The following is a 19,249-nucleotide window of genomic DNA, read 5'->3' as shown; positions in this document are numbered from 1 at the left end:
TTAACAACTCATCACTAGCTTGCTTAGTCATGCTTACTAGACTTGCCAACACACTTCTAGCTTTAACAACTCATCACTAGCTTGCTTTCTAAATGTAGCAGCTGCTGGAGTACTTGTTTATGTATAAATATGTGTATTTAAGGCTGAAATATTGAGATTTATTTAATAAGAAACTAGGGTGTTACACCTTAATCGGTTCTAAAAAGACCGGTCCTTTTTAGCGGGAAAAAAAGACCTGGCCTAGGGCCTGGTCGGGCCTTAACTGGTCCTTGGCAAAAATATAGGACCATATCCGGACCGCCGGTCCTAACCAGTCCTTTTGGGTTTTCAAAGAAAAATAATGAATACATATATAAAAGAATGAAGTGGACGGTTATTTTAAAAAATACCTCGAATTTTCATTTAATTCTAAACTAATTATCATAAGACATAAGAATTAGTTAAATTATGACGTTATAAACTAATTAACTTTATTAATGTCTTCGTTTTTTACTTCTTGAATATTCTTCATACATTTAATTTGAATTTTTTTGTCTTTGTTTTCTTGACTATTTTTCATTGCTTTAAACCTTTTTTAAGTGATCAAATTGAACGGTGTTTAGATCTAAAGCATCTAGTATTTCTTCTGACAAACCATCAACTCCATTTGTGTTGCATGTTTGGTTTAAAGTCGAGTCACACGAAGAAAAAAAAAAAAGAGACATATTTACAAAATATTTTATAAATTTACTTGCATTATTTTCATTATTGATGACAACAATTCAACAAATTATTGTTTGACATTCTTTTAGAATTTAGACATCATAAATAATCGGGGTAAAAGAAACCAGCCTTGACCGGTTTTTTCCAAACTTTAACCAGGCTTTTTCAGGCCTTGACCAGGCTTTTTGGGCTTTTCAGGCTTCGACCAGGCCTTAACCGGACCGGTTTTCGGTAGTTAACCAAGGACCAGTTTCCGGGCTTTATCCAGCCTTTTTTTAACCGATTAAGAACTGGACTCAGGTTCAAATTTTACAATCAAAACGGGCTTTCTCTTGTAACCTGTCCTCGGTCCTTACCGGTCCAAAATAAGTTGGTCATTTGAGCATCTTTAGGTGTGGGCACTCCAGAGAGTGGTGTCTACCTTTTTGTTAATTATTATTTACCAATGTGATTGCTCATGACAAGGTGATGGAGTTGTGCCATAAACCCACCAATCCAGTACAAGTATAATAGGAGAAAGAAACGAAAATCTAACTAGGAGAGGACCAGCAGCAAAAGGGGATATTTGAGCAGTTAGTAAATTGTTAAATAAGGTTAACTTTGGGACTTTCTTCGATAAGTTGTTAAGGGTTGAGTATCAATAATGGGAAGTAAGAGATGAAGAGGCATGTAGAAAAAACTTCCCACTGTTCCAAGGAGAGACCGAAAGACTGGCTCTCAAATAGCCAAAATTTTGTCTTAATCATTCAACCTTGTTCCTCTCTGTTTAATACATAACAAGTTGCAATTAACTTTTGGGCTTCACTGAATTTGCTGGCTTTCAACAACTGGCTCACTTGTCCTTATGCTGCATCGTTGAGCGGGAAACAGCCCAGGTCACCAGCTAAGACTACTAAATGGCAGCTTAGTGATCAATTAAGAGTTCTGAATGTTTCGATCAATTATTCAGCCTGACACCTAAAGGAGGTGTGATGCACAAAGGTCCTAGTGCTTCGTTGTGATATTCCTAGAACTCCTAGTCACTTCAGTGCATACCCCCCCCCCCACGCCCCACCTGATCATAGAAGCCTTCGGAACATCCAAGGGTATACTTTGAAGATTAAGTGGTCACTCCAAGAAACAATTGTACATTCCCACATTATTTATACAATTGGTGACATGTCACTGGGCACCCTCATTTCTAATCATAATAATCAACCTATGTCTACATTTTCACTTTTACTTGTGCACTTCACTGAACATTCTTGTCTTGGGGCCCAACATCTTAACTCGTAGAGCATAGAGGGTGTTGTAAAACTACATACCCATCAATGCCATTTTACAGTCAACTCACCAGCTCATATTATCTGGACTAAATTCAGATCAATAATATTTATCAATTAGATGCTTTGCCCAAGTGCCTTGCATTCCTGTGAATGGCAAATTGTATAACAAGTGAACAGGTTGCAAAACTATGTCCTGGAACTAACTTTTTATTTATGAAAGGAAGTTCATAAAATCAACCGAGTGTCAGCTGATCTAAATCCTTGAGAAGATATTGTTCAATCCACACCATGTCAACTTCTATTTTAGGTTTGTTTGACATATATTCTTGATCAAGCCAAGGAACCTTTTCATTTATGCTGGATCTTTAGGCATTTTTCGTCATGTAACCTCAGCCAATTAAAATTGCAACTAATAAGTCCACTGCAAATAAAAGTAGCTTCTGAGATAAATTAAGAGCATACTTTATTTAATTAAAACTACTCATTCATGATGATGGTTGGGCAATTGAATCATCAGCTAATGTGCATGACCCAAGAAGAGTCACCACTCTCACTTAGCTGACCAGGTAAGATATTCAGCCATAAAAACGGCATAGTACGCAATAATCTTACCCAATAAACACTAACCGGGTAAGAGTCACCACCTTCACTTACCGGGTAATATTGTGAGTCCTTGTCATGCCTCTTACCGGGTAAGATTCTCGGTCCTTGCCATGCTTATCTACCGGTAAGTGACCCGGTTAGCATTAGATAAACGACCCCTTAGATTCATTTGTATTATTATATTTATATCAATCGTAATAAACTGAAAGTACACATGAATTACTAACCTGTAGCGTAAATATCCCTGAACAAGCTTGGCTTCCAGACCCAGAGTCTATGCTGTGTCCTATGAGTCACGTAAAAACAAATGGCTTTTGATTATAGGTCATGAACGGCCACTAAACCCTCTTAATCAACAGAAATCAAATGGCAATTCATTGAAATGTTACCATTTATCACTCTTCTTTGATAGCCCTGATTACTGGTGGATGAAGCCGATGACTCTCTTTGTCTGTATTCTAGCAACCTCTCCAAATATTTTGTTTTCTGCATACATTTTAACAGCATGCATAAGAAATCTATAAAAGCAACTTAAGGACCAGCTTCTACAAACAAAGAACCTCCAAGTTCAATCTTTAAAGACTGATTTAAATAAGCTTCCAAACAAAAAGGTATAAAAAAAGAATGTAAAATTTATTAGATTCAGAAACAAAATGAACTTTGCTACTAAAATACTTGAGGAAACACGAGAAAGAATAAAACATCAAATTGCTCATGAAGCTAATAAATGGACCTTAAGATGGGATCATCATTGTAATGTGAAAGAATGAGTATAAAAAAGAATCATAGCACATGAGAAATTGTGGAGGGAAGGATCTAATCTAAATAAAGTGCATTTCGTGATCGAGCAAGTATATATTGAGCAATAGGAAGCCACAAGACATAGCAAAACAAAATATAATAACAAACAAGCTATTCAAGTACATGCATAGCAAAAATATTTTTAGCCTACCGCCCGTATATTCTATTGAAGTGAAAATGCAGGTATAGACGTAATCAACAACAAAAAAAAACATGCCTCCGTTAGCTTCTGCACTTTAAGATGCAAATCAGCTTCTCTTTCCTGGGCTTTAACTTCTCTCTTGCAGCACTCAGAATTCTGCGAGGGAATAAACATGCAAATGATAATTTGCTTCAGAATATGATAACAAAGTAACAAAAACTGTCCTAAGAAGGACATTATTATCAGCGAGGCCCTCCTCCAATAATAGATAAAACGAGCAACTAAAATTGCAATAAAATAAAATCTATGCATTCATTCAAAAGCAAAAAAATACCAGCATTCCAAATAACCCTGCTTAGAGCAGCCACCTAGGACTTAAGCATTCCCCCACAACTTTAATTAATTAGTGCTGCTTAATTGTGAGCAGATATCTTACCTATATCCGGTTGAAAATTGGTCAGTAAGGGAATGATGACCTAATGAAGAATTGGCATGGGTTGAATATCTAAGAAAAAAGATAATAGGTCACTGAGGGAGAGATATCTATGAAGATCATGTCTTCTAACAATAAGACAGAGGCAAAATGATGTATTTTTTAATGGCCACACACAAGCAGTCCCAAGCTAGCTTTAGATTGATTACACCAATGCATACACACATAGTAAAATCTATATAGAAGTATTATATCAATTGACATTAAAATTATACATGCATAGATATTCCAAACTGAAAAATATATAAAAAAGGACAACGAAAAATTCAATCACAAATTGAAGTAGAACTACAAAATATACAAAAGAAAAAAGAAACCTGGTGAAGCTTAATAATGTCCTATTCTTGACCCAGTAAGGTATCTAGTGCCCTTGATAATTTGCCAATGAAATAGTAAATAGTATGCTAATACTTTTCGCTACTCACCATCCTCACAACTGTACCTATCTCTTTTCTTCCAATGGTTCATAAGCAAAAATGGTAGATCGCCAAATGATAAGAATAGCCTAAAACTCCTATCAGCAATTCTTTTACTTAAAACAAGTTGTACCTTGAGGTCTATGCTGTTATATCGGTCAGAATACAAAATATCGGTCAGGACCGATATTCGATATATCGGTTATATCGGTGATATATCGGTCTAAAATAGCGGTTAACATAATATTTCTTAGAATTATATATATAATATGCATTAATTAGAGTTTAGAAATATAGTTTTAAAATTAAAACATCACATCATCTAAAGTGTTAAAAAACGAGCTAATCGAAAGCAAAAGGTTCGGCATCCGAGTCAACATCATCCAATACATTCACTTCTTCGTTTAGGTTAGCTTCCCAATCTTCCTCTTCTTCCCCTTCATCTTCAACGCCAACAGTTGCTGCCAGTTGCTGCTGTGGCTGTAGCAACTTGGTAAGCAGAGGAGACCGAGAAGAGAGACCGAGAAAAGAAGCCAAACCGTGACTCCGTGAGAAGTCTGAAGTTATGAGAAGTCTGAAGTCGTGATTCGTGAAGTGAACTAGGTGTCTGTGAAGTGTGAAGTCGTAAAGATGAAAAGAAAGGAAGAAGACCGTTGGAAGGCAGACTATTAATTTTAGACCTAAAATGTGTTACAAAGCCCAAAAAACTAAGCCCATGAAATAACAAAAGCCCAAATAATTGAACCCTAAAAAATCGATATATCGGTCCGATATATACATCAAAATATCGCTAAATATCGGAAAAAATCAGAAAATATCGCCGATAATATCGGGGACGATATTTTGACCGATATTTATGCAGCGAAATTTTGCCTAGGTCCAATATCCGATATATCGCGATATTAACAGCATAGCTTGAGGTAAGCTTAAGATGATGACATAGAACGTTATAAAAAATGAATGTGAACCACTTCAATGAGTAGGCTATTCAGGTCAATTATCCCTACAAAAATAGGAAACAGCAGGAAGGAGAAAGACATATGATTCATGTAAATTCCATTTAAATAGGAAAGACATTATCCCTACAAAAAGTCAACATATCCTCTGGTAAGTGTTACCACCTTCTGCTCAAGAGAAGCACATTTAGCTTCGAGTGACCGCACTTGCTGCAAGAAGAAAAGTTGTACTTCATCAAGAATGCAATAATAATCATCATATTTTTTTCCATTTTTTCCAGAGTGTAACCATCACTACATTACCTTTTGTAATTCTGCATCAGCAACACAAAGCCTTGCTGCATAGAGCACTCTAACATCCTTCAATGTACATATTCTATTGCATTGAGGACACTGGTGACAATTCAGAGAGCAAAAACTTAAGCTGAGATGAGAAAAGTGATAAAGAACCATGTCTTTGTGTGCCTGGTAAAGTGTATACAGCTGATAAAAGACAAACCTTCCCCGAGCTTCGACGTTGTCGAAGCCACTTCTTTATACATGACAAGCCATATATATGCCCACAAGGAAGACAGCTGCAGTCCTTACCCAAAAAGAAAGAGTTAGTGAAAGACTTGAAATCACCCAAACCACATACCACACACCTGGTATATCCCATTCGAAATTAGAATCAGGGGGTAAGATGTGAGCAGACGTGTCCTCTACCCCAAAGAGTAGAGCGGTTGTTTCCATGAAGACCCCCAGCATGCAAAAAAGTGTTTTCAAAAAGATTTTGGTGAGGAAGCAAGGGTTTCACAAAGTTTGTAAAATATGTAGAAGAAAAAGAAAAGCATGGAGGAACTTGGAGATAAAGGTAGACTACAAAGCGCTTTTGATAGAAGAAAAAACCTAGGAAACATTAAACAAGGTTCCACAAGTACAGAAAACAACAACATACAGAAACAATACGACAAACTAAAATGTCCTTTTATCTATCTTAAAGTTCTCCTGCCCTCCTCCCGACTCACCTTGTACAGTTGTACCCTTCCAATCTCCTCCTCCTCTCAACCACGTTAGCTACGTCCCTACATACGGTCTGCTAGCTTAGTCTTTTCAAAGTATATTTATTTATATACTGCAAATATTCACACACTCCTCACCTTTGATGAGATTTGAACCCATGATCTCCTAGAAGGCTGGACTCTACCAATAACCTGGATACCGTTTGGCCAATGTTGTGTCTCCATGAACTCCTATAGGAGGTCATGTTCTAGAAAATGTTTAAGGTCGTCATGTCCAACAACTACTTATTTCATGTTTAAGGTTGTCATGTCCCCTCTCGGCTTTGCCCTCCTCACCCCCTTGACTGTCATCTTTCTACCCTCCGCACTGGTGTCGACATCTCCAAAACATTGATATTCTCAACTCTGCTTGGAAGACTTTGTTCGGTATCTTATCCAATATGGTTCGGCAACATGTTCATCTGAGCATTTTAATTTCTATAAATTACCAATTACTCTCATTGGCCTTCCTAGTCGCCAACATTCCAATCCATACAACATAGCGATTTGATGGTTACCTTGTAAAATTTGTCCCACAGCTTTAGCAGAACCTTCTTGCCGCACAACACTCATGTGGCAACCCTATCTCCATCAGAAATTGTGGAATAAGAAGCCTTTGTATCTTAATGCACGTATTTAATTTATTCGGAGCTATTAGAGCGGGATCCACTTTTTGGGGAATATGAGTCGAAGCAATAACTACTTCGTGTTCCCCACTGGAGTCCTGCCACAAGCCACGGTGTGCCTGTCCATATCTTCTATTACCCTAATATACCTCCATGGAGCCTCTCTCCTCTAGGCTCCTCCAAATCACGTCTCATGGTATGCTACCATAGGCCTTCTCCAATTATATGACCACCATATGTAGATCCTTAGTATGCTCTTTGTACCTCTCCCTAAGGCGTCTGAGGAGGTGGATTGCCTCAATCTTCGACCTTCCCGACATGAAGCCAAATTGGTTCTTCGTCACCTTCGACTCACGCAACACCCTGAAATCAATCACCCGCTATCATAATTTCATGGTGTGGCTAAGTATGGCTATGATCATAACAAATCTACTTAAGAAATGGATCGCATAGAAGAGAAATCCAGCAAAAGACCATGCCGCCTTGTATGTCTTCCCGAAAACATACAAAATATACCTTAAAAATGATATACATCTTACCTTAAGTAGATAAAGTCAAATCGAACCAAGAAATGTATCCCTTATAAAAACATGTATGATTTTCAATCAACCCTTCTAAAAGAACCAAGAAACAGGACAATATGGACTGGCACCTGTCTATGCAAATCCTAACATGTATCCTTCGTGGTTGTCCACAAGCAAGAGAAAGAGAGAGAGACGGTTTAGTATGACAATCAAATAAAATAAGGTAGGTCCCCTAAAGTCCCAAATCATGCGACTTCTTCAAAGTTCAAACCATAATCTACTAAATTCATAAAACTTAGTTGATTGACTTCCAATCTTCTTTCCTATGACATTCTTATAAAAAATTATTGTACAATGTAAATATAAATACATTTCTACATGTGCAAGTGTAAGTCTTTAGGCGTAGTACTGAAAATGGACAAGATCATAATTCCTAGTTGTCAAGTTGAATAATAAATCTTTTAAGTTTTGAATTCGGTAAATAAATGTTCGCCTAAAGGTGTATTCCTAAAATCAAATGATTCAAGTAAAAAAGTTTAAATCAAGATCTAAGAAAGAAAGAGACTTGCTTTTGGATTTAATTTGGCCACATTTACTTTTACACGTGAAAGACTACCTTTTCCTATTTTTTCGTGCTAGGTTTTTTAATTTTATTTTTCAAAGTTAAATGATACTCGCCCACATAGACATTGGTTGATCCAAGTATTCATCCACCTAAATGGGTCAATCTATTGGATTGTTTGTCAACCGAGCAAATTACTTTTGTGGTTTCTTGGTTTACATTAATCCATTGGATCAATATGACCCATTGAAAGCCCCATCACAGACAACATCATTTGCCAAACAAAGATAAACATAAAGTTCCATCCAATTGCAAAGCAAAAAAATTGCTTGGACAACTTCGACGACCTACACCAAACAAAAGACGCAATTTACTTGGTCACCTCAATTTCAAATAGCAAGGCACCTCAACCACCAAGCATAAAATAAAAAACCAAACCAAATGAACCATAATATCACACCCAAAGGTAGATCTGTAGGGGACAAGATGCACGCAGACCTTACCTCTATCCCTAGACACAGAGTAGTTGTTTTCGAGAAGACCAAGCATAAAATATTACCTATTATTTACACATCATATTTTTAGATAAAACAATTGGTTTTCTTGCTAAGCCTTCGCTTTTTCACAGTTATACTTTTTTCTTGCTAAGCCTTTGCTTGAACATAATCTTTCCACAATAGAGACCACTTGTAGCGTTATTGGGTTCGAAAAAAACACAAAGAATGTCAACTCATGTAAGAAGCTTCAAGCATACCGATTGACAATGGTAGGCATTGGGTTGCCTTTGAGCAAAATATTTCCTATGGATCTTATTAGCGTATTCGAATCTTGTGTAAGCTGCCAAGGTAATGGCAAATCACCATCGTATAGCAAGACTTGTATGATCACACGATTTTACAAATTGTATCATAGATTCCTTATTATTTGATCTGGTGTAGAGTTTTCAGATCCAAACTTCATTCATAACCACATGAATAGAAAGGTCTTCCATTGGTGTTCGGTGACGTGATATGAATAACTAACAAGACAAGACATAATTCTTGTGACTAGCATAAGTACATTTTGGTTCGTATACAACCAGAATCGTTGCTTTTGCATTTAATATTCACAAATATCATACAAAATGGTTTCGGAAGAATTGAAGTTAGTATACAATTAGATTGAATTCAATTCATGTTTCGTGAAATTAGCATAATATCATCTTGATGCAATTCAAAAATTGACAGCTGATCATCATATCCTCATTATAGTATCAATTGGAAAATCACACGCTTCTCCACGTGATCACTAGTTCCACTTCCCATTATCTTGCTTGCACACGCATCAGCAAACAAATTTAGTGTTGGAACACATTTAGCATCCAACACTGGCACCTCAGGGCCTTGAAGTATAACAGGAGCTGATTCAATCCCAGTCTCTAGGTACATATGATTCAAGTTCTATATCTTTATTAGTTCCCAAATTAGCAAAGGTCACCTTGAATTTGTTGCTCACCAAGAACTCTCTATCCTTAAGATCAATAAAATTTAGTTACTCCGAAGTGCTTTTTACTTGGTACTGATAAGAAAGCTTCCATTGCCCAGTGAAATATCTGGAAGTGAGTCATACTATAAACAAGCGTAAATGACAGAGTGCAGCCATATTTCTTATATAGAACTAAATATTTACCCATACTTGTACATTTCAATTTCCATTCATGCCACAAACTTATAATGCCTAATATATTCACGTGACAAGCATTAAAATATTAAACTATACAAGAAATTGCGTGATCCTACAAAATCATACAGAATAGTGTGTAAACTTCATCGTACCAGATTTGATGTGTCCCACCGCTGGTCCAAGCATCCATGCAAATAGGACAAAATAAACCCTCAATCTCCCCTCCATCAAACTCCTCCTCCCCATAGCCACCATCCCCGCCGTTCTCTTGGCTAGCCAATTTCGTTTTGCACGACTTCACATCAGTGGGGTTATCCACCAAATCCTCATGGAAGACCACCGCTTCCTGCGAATTGCCAGACCTTGAAACCAGATTTGAAACCCTAGGCGACGCCACCACCGCCGGAATCAACTCGTCCTCCTGGTAAGCATCATCGTCGTCTTCACTTTCTTCCTCTTCTTCTTCCCCTTCCTCTTCTTCTTCTTCATATTCGAATTCTTCTTCATCCTGGTCATCAATATCAATGACTCCGTGATCCTCCATCGTTACACTAATCAATGCTAGATAATCACAATCAATGTCAGTTATCAAACTTATAAACAAACACCCTCCCTCTCCTAAATTTCTTCAGAGTATCTCTCTAGAATTCACCAAGAAGAGATGGATTGAGTTTACAAGGGGTTTTTTAGTGGAAAATTAGAAGTATTTTTCTTTGGCACTAGCCACTCCAGACCGAAATGGAGGGAAACGGAACCACGATTGAGATTAGATTATTTCAAAGAGAAGTGACTCTATTGTCAATACTATGAGTCACGGCCCCTTACCAAATTTTTTATGAGTATTTTACACATAAATTTGTTTGTTTGAATAAATTTATTTGTCTGAATAAATGGGTGTTGTTGTTGTTTACTTTTTAACAGTTTGAATAACATAAATAATTATTTACCATTCAGTATTAATTATTTGAAAATCAAAACAAAAAATCATAAAAAAAATATCCTCCAAAAATTACCAATATACTATAAATTAATTACATATGGGGCTTGTCCTGGACCTGGCAAAGAATTGGGAAGAGCACAATGATCAAAGGAAGAAGAAGAAATCGATAAAACAATAATCGATTTCTGAAACGGTTTTTGTGTTTTGAGCAAAAATAAATAATCCACCACAATCGAGCTACAACAACTCTTTAATCCCAATGATATAACCCCACATACCAAAAATCCAGTAGTTTTTCAAAATTGATCTATAAAATTTATGATACACCCAAATTTTATGATACACCCAAAATCCAGTAGTTCCCAATGATACACCCCATAGAAGAAGAAGTCGATGTAGAAAAGATTAATGGAAAAGAGGTCACAGGATAGGAATTGATCTACAAATTGATTACTTTAAAGAAATCGATACCTTTACATAAATCGATCTACAAATTACCGGAATGGAGGTTACTGGTCACCGAAAAAATGGTTGTTGATCGCTTGAAAGGAGGCGACGGTGAAAGGTGTCTCATCTGGGAAAGAGGGCGACGGTGGGGGTGTCTCATCTGAAAAGGAGGCGATGATGAGGGGTGTCTCATCTGGGAAGGAGGCGACGATGGGGTATCTCATCTAAGAAAGAGACGACGATGAGGGGTGTCTCATTTGGGAAGGAGGCCGACGATAGGGTGTCTCATCTGGGAAGGAAGTTGTGCTTTAAACAAGAGGTAGGGGTGTCATTTTTGTGGCTGAATGGGGACAACACACCATTTCTATCAGTGCGATTAAGCCATTATGTGCTAATAAGTCGTAAGTAAACAACCCAATTGAGTTGTATGAATAAGTCAGATAGACCTATAAGCCTAATTAAGTCGCAAGTAAACATCCCCTTAGTGTTGTTCGGTTGTGGCTTAATGGGCTATATAAGCTATATGGCTTATTTGCACAGCCATATCTAATTGTTCGGTATGGGCTTATTTGGTCGACTCATAGCTGAATCGCTCAGTTTGATGACCCTTCTTCTATACACTTAGTCATTAAATTGCATTAATTTTTTCCAACTACCCCTCTCCCCAACTACTCACATTAAACTCCTATACACGACCCCTTCTGTAATATTTGGTTTAAGTATTTTAAGAGTTTTAAATTTATTCTGGATAATCTTGGTATATAAGTTTGAGTGTGTAGGTGTGTACGTGTGGATTATGTTTTATTAAAAAAAAATAAGAAGAAAAGGGGGGGGGGGGTTGGGGGGATTCGGCAGTATGTAACCGCCCCACAAGACTCCTATTTACTATAAATAGTAAATGGTGTTTACCAGAAAAAGTTTTACACACTCTTGTATTAGGAAAGAAAAGGTTTTGGGAGCAAACTTGGAGATTTAAATCGCTGGCAGAAATCCGATCATTTTCAACATTCAAAGGTGAGTGTTTATGCTTTGGAGTATCAATTGTGGTATAACAATTTTAATTATTTTTGGAACTGGTTTATTATGTTTCATATATCATACGGACTACCACTTTAAACCGAATAAGTGTTGACCAAATTTCATTTAAACCGATCAAGTATTGTCCGGATTCAACCCTAAATCGGACAAGGGGTGTCCGGGTTTATCCTTAAACCGCCCAAGAGGCAACCGGATTCTCTTTAAACCGCTTGAGTATCAACCAGATTTCCCTTAAACCGGCCAAGGGATGTCCGGATATGTCTAAATATCTCAAGATTAGTTGTCCGGATTACCCTCATTAATTCTAAGTGATTGTCCGGATTTGGTATCCGAACAATGATGACCGGACTTCAAAACCGGTTAAAGTTGTTTGAATTTCACTATTAGTTTTGGTTCGAAAAGTGTAACCGCGAGAGAGATGTAATGGCGGTGTAACCGCGAGAGAGATGTAATGGCGGTGTAACCGCGAGAGAATGATGAATCTATATTAAATATAGATAAAATGCTTGTGTCTGTACAGGTTTGATTCTAAACTGTTAGTTTGGAATGTAAGTTATTTGTATATGATTTATACACACTAGACCTTTTGGGTCTAATGCTCAGTTGTTGGACTAACTTGTTTTACAGGTCATCATACACTGCAAGATAAAGGTAAGGGGAAAGTTTAAACGATGATATTTAGATACACATAAATGTGTTAAAAAAAGTTTTTGTTAACCCATGTTTTGTAAACGATATTACATTTTGTTTTATGAATGTGATTATGTGGATTATTTGTACATGGAAATTGTGGGTTGTTATAGTTGGTATCAGAGCCTTAGTTTAAGAGATCTGGGTATTTGCGAAATACTTAGACTTAAAATAGAGGTGTGGAAGTTATGATAATAAGTTTCACTGGGACTATGAACATGGGAATATGTTATAGTTGAACCTATTATGAGAAAGTTAGATTATATATGATTGATATAATCTTGAGTTATGGATAGACTTGAGGATAAACGTGTTATTATGTTTTGATTATGTGAATAATCATATGTGTTTAAATATGACAGAAAAAGATATACACTGAGAAATGGCAGAAAATCCTAATCAATCAGAAAGGACCTCTACCGGTTATGGAAGAGGTCGGGGAAGAAAAAATGTAATCCAAGGAGAAGACCCGAAAAATGTAATGACAATAGAAACGCGAAGTCGCAGCGGGGGTCGAGGAAGAGGGAGAAGTACTAGACAAGAAACTCAACAGGAATTGTCAGCACAAGAAAGTTCAATGTCTGGTCATGGAAGAGGAAGAACAAGGGGTGGACACAATGTTCCTGATCCCAGATTTATTACTCAGGAAATGCTGGCAGCGGAGTTGGGAAAATTCCAAGAAAGTTTGGTAAACTTATTGGGACGTACAACACAAAATAATCCAGAAGTAGTAAGAGATCCTGAACATCAGGAAGAAGCCAGAGCTAGTACACCGGCAACTGGTACATCTGTGCCCCTTACTACATCCTCAGTTCAGAAAGGAGGGGATATAAAAATGTTTCTTGCCTGTAAACCTCCTAAATTTTCTGGTGAACGTGACCCTGTTAAAGCCATGTGTTGGCTTAAAGAAATTGAGCTAAGTCTGCAGATTAGTAAAAGTGCAAAAGAAGACAAAGTTATGTTTGTTGTATCCCGATTGAGGTCAAGTGCTTTGTACTGATGGGAAGTTCTGTCAAGTTCAGATCCAAACATTTTGAAAACCATGTTATGGGAGGAATTTGTGATCAAGTTTAAAATGCAATATTGTCCTGAAGCGGCAGTACAGAAACTAGAAGATGATTTCCTTCGTCTTGAACAAGAAAATATGTCAGTTCGTCAGTATACAGAAGTCTTCATGGAACAGTCCCGGTTTGTTGAAGCTTACATTGTATCAGAAAGCAGTAAAGTGAGAAAGTACATCTGGGGTTTAGAGTTTAATCTCCGGAAGTATGTGATATCCAAGAATCCGACAACATTTCAAGCAGCAGTTGACGCTGCTGAAATACTGGAACAAGATATAAATCGATAACCACAAAAGGACTGGAGAGAAAAGAAAGGGGGAAGCTGCAATGACTGATTTCCGTAGACCAAGGTTTATGGAAAATTTGAGTCGACCAGTCACAAGGTTTACTGATAGGGCATGCACACGATGTCACAAAATACATCATGGAAATTGCAATACAGAGTTGTGAGTATGTTTTAAATGTCAGGAACCAGGACATATAGCTCGAGACTGTCGAATGACGCGAAGATGTTTTACTTGTAATTCCTCTTAACATGTCAATGCTGATTGTCTACAAGCTAAGGGTCGAGGGTCTAGTTTTACGGGAGGCCGAGGATCTGGATATTTTGGAGGCCGAGGATCTGGTTATGTTCCAACAGGGCGTGGGCCAATGGATAATTGTGTTAACCCAAGTGGTCGAGGAGAGATAAGACGTGGGGAGTCAAATGCTAAAGGGAGAGCCTTTCAAATGACGAGAGGCGAGGCAGAAGAACATCCTGAAGTGGTGGCAGGTACATTCCTTGTTAATTCAGTGTGTGTCAAGGTTTTATTTGACTCTGGATCAAATCTTTCTTTCATATCACCATCATTTGTTAACTGCGCACATTTAGAATCTAAAGCATTAAGTGAGGATTTAATTGTGGAAACAACAAACGATAGTGAAGTTTCGGTTAAGGAAATGATAGATGATGTTTTATAAGTATAGAAGGGTGTGAGGTGCCTATACAATTATTTCCTTTGCCTTTAAGGGAATTTGATATAATTATAGGCATGGATTGGTTAGCTAAAAACCAAGCTAACATAGTCTGTGATGAAAAGATGATCCATATAGACTTATTGAAAAAAAGGAAAGGTTGTGATTTACGGGGATTGACGAGATCGTTACTCTAGCCTTATCTCAGTTTTAAAGACTCGAAAGTATGTACAGAAGGGATGTGTTAATTTTCTTGCATATGCTATAGACATCAAGAAAGAGAAAGAAAAGATGGATGATATCCCAGTCGTGAGGGAATTTGCAAAAGTATTTCCAGAAGATTTGATAAGTCTACCACCAGATCGAACAATAGAATTTCAAATTGAATTACTTTCTGGAGCAGCACCCGTTGCACGTGCACCATATAGATTAGCTCCTTCTGAATTAAAGGGGTTAATGTCGCAATTGAAATAATTGTTCGATAAAGGTTTTATCCGACCAAGTACTTCTCCATGGGGTGCGCCGGTGCTATTTGTAAAGAAGAAGGATGGATCAATGAGAATGTGCATTGATTACCGAAAGCTAAATAAATTGACAATCAAAAATAAGCATCCTCTTCCAAGAATTGATGATTTGTTTGATCAATTGGTTGGGGCTACTTATTTTTCGAAAACTGATTTACGGTCCGTTATCATCAATTGAAGATTCAGAATGAAGATGTGTCGAAAACAGCATTTCGTACACGTTATGGTCATTACGAATTTCTGGTTATGCCATTTGGACTCACAAATGTGCCTGCAGCCTTTATGGACATGATGAATAGGGTATGTCGTCCATATCTTGATAAATTTGTGATTGTTTTCATTGATGATATTTTAATATATTCTCGGTCTGAAGAAGAGCATGCTCATCATTTGAGATTACTCTTAGAATTGCTGAAACAAGAGAGATTGTATGCCAAGATGTCAAAGTGTGAATTTTGGTTGCAATAAGTTCAGTTTTTGGGGCATGTTATCTCTAAAGAAGGCATTAAAGTGGATCCTCTGAAGATTGAAGCTATTGAAAAATGGGAAGCCCTAAAGACTTCAACGGAAATCAGAAGTTTCCTTGGATTGGCTGGGTATTATCGTAAGTTTATACAAGATTTCTCTCGTATAGCTACTCCATTAACAAAGCTGACAAAGAAAAATGTGAAATATGAGTGGAATGAAGCACAAGCTCAGGCCTTTCAGATGTTAAAGGATAAGTTAAAAGATTTTGTGGTATATAGTGACGCATCAAAGATGGGTTTGGGTTGTGTACTGATGCAACGTGGAAAGGTAATAGCTTATGCTTCTAGACAGTTAAAAGATCATGAAAGACAATATCCTACTCATGATATGGAATTGGCGGCGGTAGTGTTGGCTTTGAAGATATGGAGGCCCTACCTATACGGAACGAAATGTCAAATTTTCACAGATCAAAAGAGCTTGCAACATCTGTTCCATCAGAAAGATCTGAATATGCGTCAGAGACGATGGTTGGAATTGGTAAGTGATTATGATTGTGAAATTTTATATCATCCAGGAAAGGCAAACGTAGTAGCCGATGTTTTAAGTCGATAAGAGAAAAGTGGAACTATCAAAACTATAGCTCTACGAGTTGAGTTACTACCAAGTATTCCGGAAGAATTACGAGGGTTTCAATATGAGGCCATGAAGGAAGATAAGATTAAATAGGAAATATTGGGTAAATTAATATCTGAAATGATGAAAGATGATAGAGAATTTTGGAATTTCCAGAACAAAATTTGGATACCATGTTATGGTAATCTCAGAAAACGTATTTTGAGTAAGGCACATAAGTCACGTTTTGCAATTCATCCAGGTACCAATAAAATGTATCGGGATTTGAAGCAATATTACTGGTGGCCAAGTATGAAGAAAGATATAACTAAGCACATTGAGCAATGCCTGACATGTCTTCAGGTAAAGATAGAACACCAACGTCCTTATGGTAAGTTGCAATCTTTAGAAATTCCAGTTTGGAAATGGGATCACATCACTATGGATTTCATAACCAAACTGTTGAGGACGTCAAAAGGTTATGATGCCATATGGGTGATAGTAGATCGATTATCAAAATCTGCACATTTCCTACCGATGAAAGAATCATATTCGATGGAAAGATTGGCTAAAATATACATTGATGAGGTAGTAACACGTCATGGTGTTCCTCTATCAATCATTTCTGATAGAGATAGTCGATTCACTTCTATGTTTTGGAAGAGCTTCCAAAGAGAGATGGGTTCACAGATTAAGCTAAGAATAACTTATCACCCTCAAACCGATGTACAAAGTGAACGAACTATCCAAACGTTAGAAGATATTCTTAGAGCATGTGTAATTGATTTTGGAGGATCATGGGATAGTCATTTGGCTCTGGTAGAATTTGCGTACAACAGTAGTTATCATTCAAGTATTCAAGCTGCACCTTTCGAGGTTTTGTATGGACGAAAGTGTCGAACTCCTTTGTATTGGAATGAAATAGGTGAAAAACAGTTGGCTGAACCTGAATTAGTTCAGCAAACCGCAGATAAAATTAGCTTGATACGGGAACGAATGAAAGTGGCACAAGATAGGCAAAGAAGTTACGCAGATAAACGTCAGAAGCCGATTGAGTTCCAAGTGGATGATAGAGTGATGTTAAAGGTATCACATTGGAAAGGAATGGTACCTTTTGGAAAAAGGGGGAAGTTAAGTCCAAGATATGTTGGATCATTCCCTATTATTGGAAAGGTTGGGGAAGTGGCCTACAAATTAGAACTTCCTTTGGAGCTAAGTGGAATTCATGACACTTTCCATGTGTCTAATTTGAGGAAGTGTCTAATAAGTTTAGATGTAGCAGTGCCACTACCTGAAATTAAGGTTGATAAGAGATTGTGCTTTGAAGAAACCCCTGAACTTGTTACTGACTTCAAAATAAAGAAATTGCGGAATAAAAAAATTGGGTTAGTAAATGTTCAATGGCGTTATCATAAAGGACCAGACGCCACTTGGGAGTAAGAATCAGAAATGCGAAAGAAGTATCCCTACCTTTTTTCTTAAATGGAATTTCGGGACGGAAATCTTCTAAGAAGGGAATATTGTAACATTTGGTTTAAGTATTTTAAGAGTTTTAAATTTATTCTGGATAATCTTGGTATATAAGTTTGAATGTGTAAGTGTGTATGTGTGGATTATGTTTTATTAAAAGAAATTTTTAAAAAGAAAAAGGGGGCGGGGATTCGGCAGTATGTCACCGGCCCACAAGACTCCTATTTACTATAAATAGTAAATGGTGTTTACCAAAACGTTTTACACCCTCTTGTATTATGAAAGAAAAGGTTTTGGGAGCAAACTTAGAGATTTAAATCGCAGGCAGAAATCCGGTCATTTTCAACATTCAAAGGTGAGTGTTTATGCTTTGGAGTATCAATTGTGGTATAACAATTTTACTTGTTTTTGGAACTGGTTTATTATGTTTCATATATCATACGGACTAACACTTTAAACCGAATAAGTGTTGACCGGATTTCATTTAAACCGGTCAAGTATTGTCCGGATTCAACCCTAAATTGGACAAGGGGTGTCTGGGTTTCTCCTTAAACCGCCCAAGAGGCAACCGGATTCTCTTTAAACCGCTTGAGTATCAACCAGATTTCCCTTAAACCGGCCAAAGGATGTCCGGATATGTCTAAATCGCTCAAGATTAGTTGTCCGAATTACCCTCATTAATTCTAAGTGATTGTCCGAATTTTTGGTATCCAAACAATGATGACCGGACTTCAAAACTGGTTAAAGTTGTTTGAATTTCACTATCAGTTTTGGTTCAAAAAGTGTAACCGCGAGAGAGATGTAATGGCGGTGTAACCGCGAGAGAGATGTAATGGCGGTGTAACCGTGAGAGAATGATGAATCTATATTAAATATCGATAAAATGCTTGGGTCTATACAGGTTTGATTCTAAACTGTTAGTTTGGAATGTAAGTTATTTGTATATGATTTATACACTTACTAGACCTTTTGGGTCTAATGCTTAGTTGTTGGACTAACTTGTTTTGCAGGTTATCATACACTGCAAGATAAAGGCAAAGGGAAAGTTTAAACGATGATATTTAGATACACATAAATGTGTTAAATAAAGTTTTTGTTAACCCATGTTTTGTAAACGATATTACATTTTGTTTTATGAATATGATTATGTGGATTATCTGTACATGGAAATTGTGGGTTGTTACACCTTCCCCATCGACGCTTCTTCCAGGCTTTCCATCGACACTCCTTCCAACTACAAGCCTCCTCCAGGT

General features: G+C 37.2%; 1 protein-coding gene across 1 annotated transcript in view; it reads right to left on the bottom strand.

The window, feature by feature from the left end:
• LOC112507923 (E3 ubiquitin-protein ligase RFWD3-like) overlaps positions 1-10,469 on the bottom strand; it is an 18,972-nt gene extending 8,503 nt beyond the window's left edge. The window contains exons 1-7 of the mRNA XM_025112678.1: positions 9,945-10,469; positions 5,878-5,953; positions 5,682-5,771; positions 5,544-5,588; positions 3,589-3,669; positions 2,960-3,056; positions 2,798-2,856 (exon numbers count right to left, since the gene is read on the bottom strand). Of these exons, the coding sequence (XP_024968446.1) occupies positions 2,798-2,856; positions 2,960-3,056; positions 3,589-3,669; positions 5,544-5,588; positions 5,682-5,771; positions 5,878-5,953; positions 9,945-10,336 (840 nt within the window). The 5' untranslated portion in view covers positions 10,337-10,469. The remainder of the gene's footprint in view (positions 1-2,797; positions 2,857-2,959; positions 3,057-3,588; positions 3,670-5,543; positions 5,589-5,681; positions 5,772-5,877; positions 5,954-9,944) is intronic.
• Positions 10,470-19,249: the final 8,780 nt, after the last annotated feature.

The sequence above is a fragment of the Cynara cardunculus genome (genome assembly GCF_001531365.2).
Source record: "Cynara cardunculus var. scolymus isolate 2C chromosome LG 1, CcrdV1, whole genome shotgun sequence".
Classification (NCBI taxonomy): Eukaryota; Viridiplantae; Streptophyta; class Magnoliopsida; order Asterales; family Asteraceae; genus Cynara; species Cynara cardunculus.
This window is presented reverse-complemented; position numbering and strand designations above follow the sequence as displayed.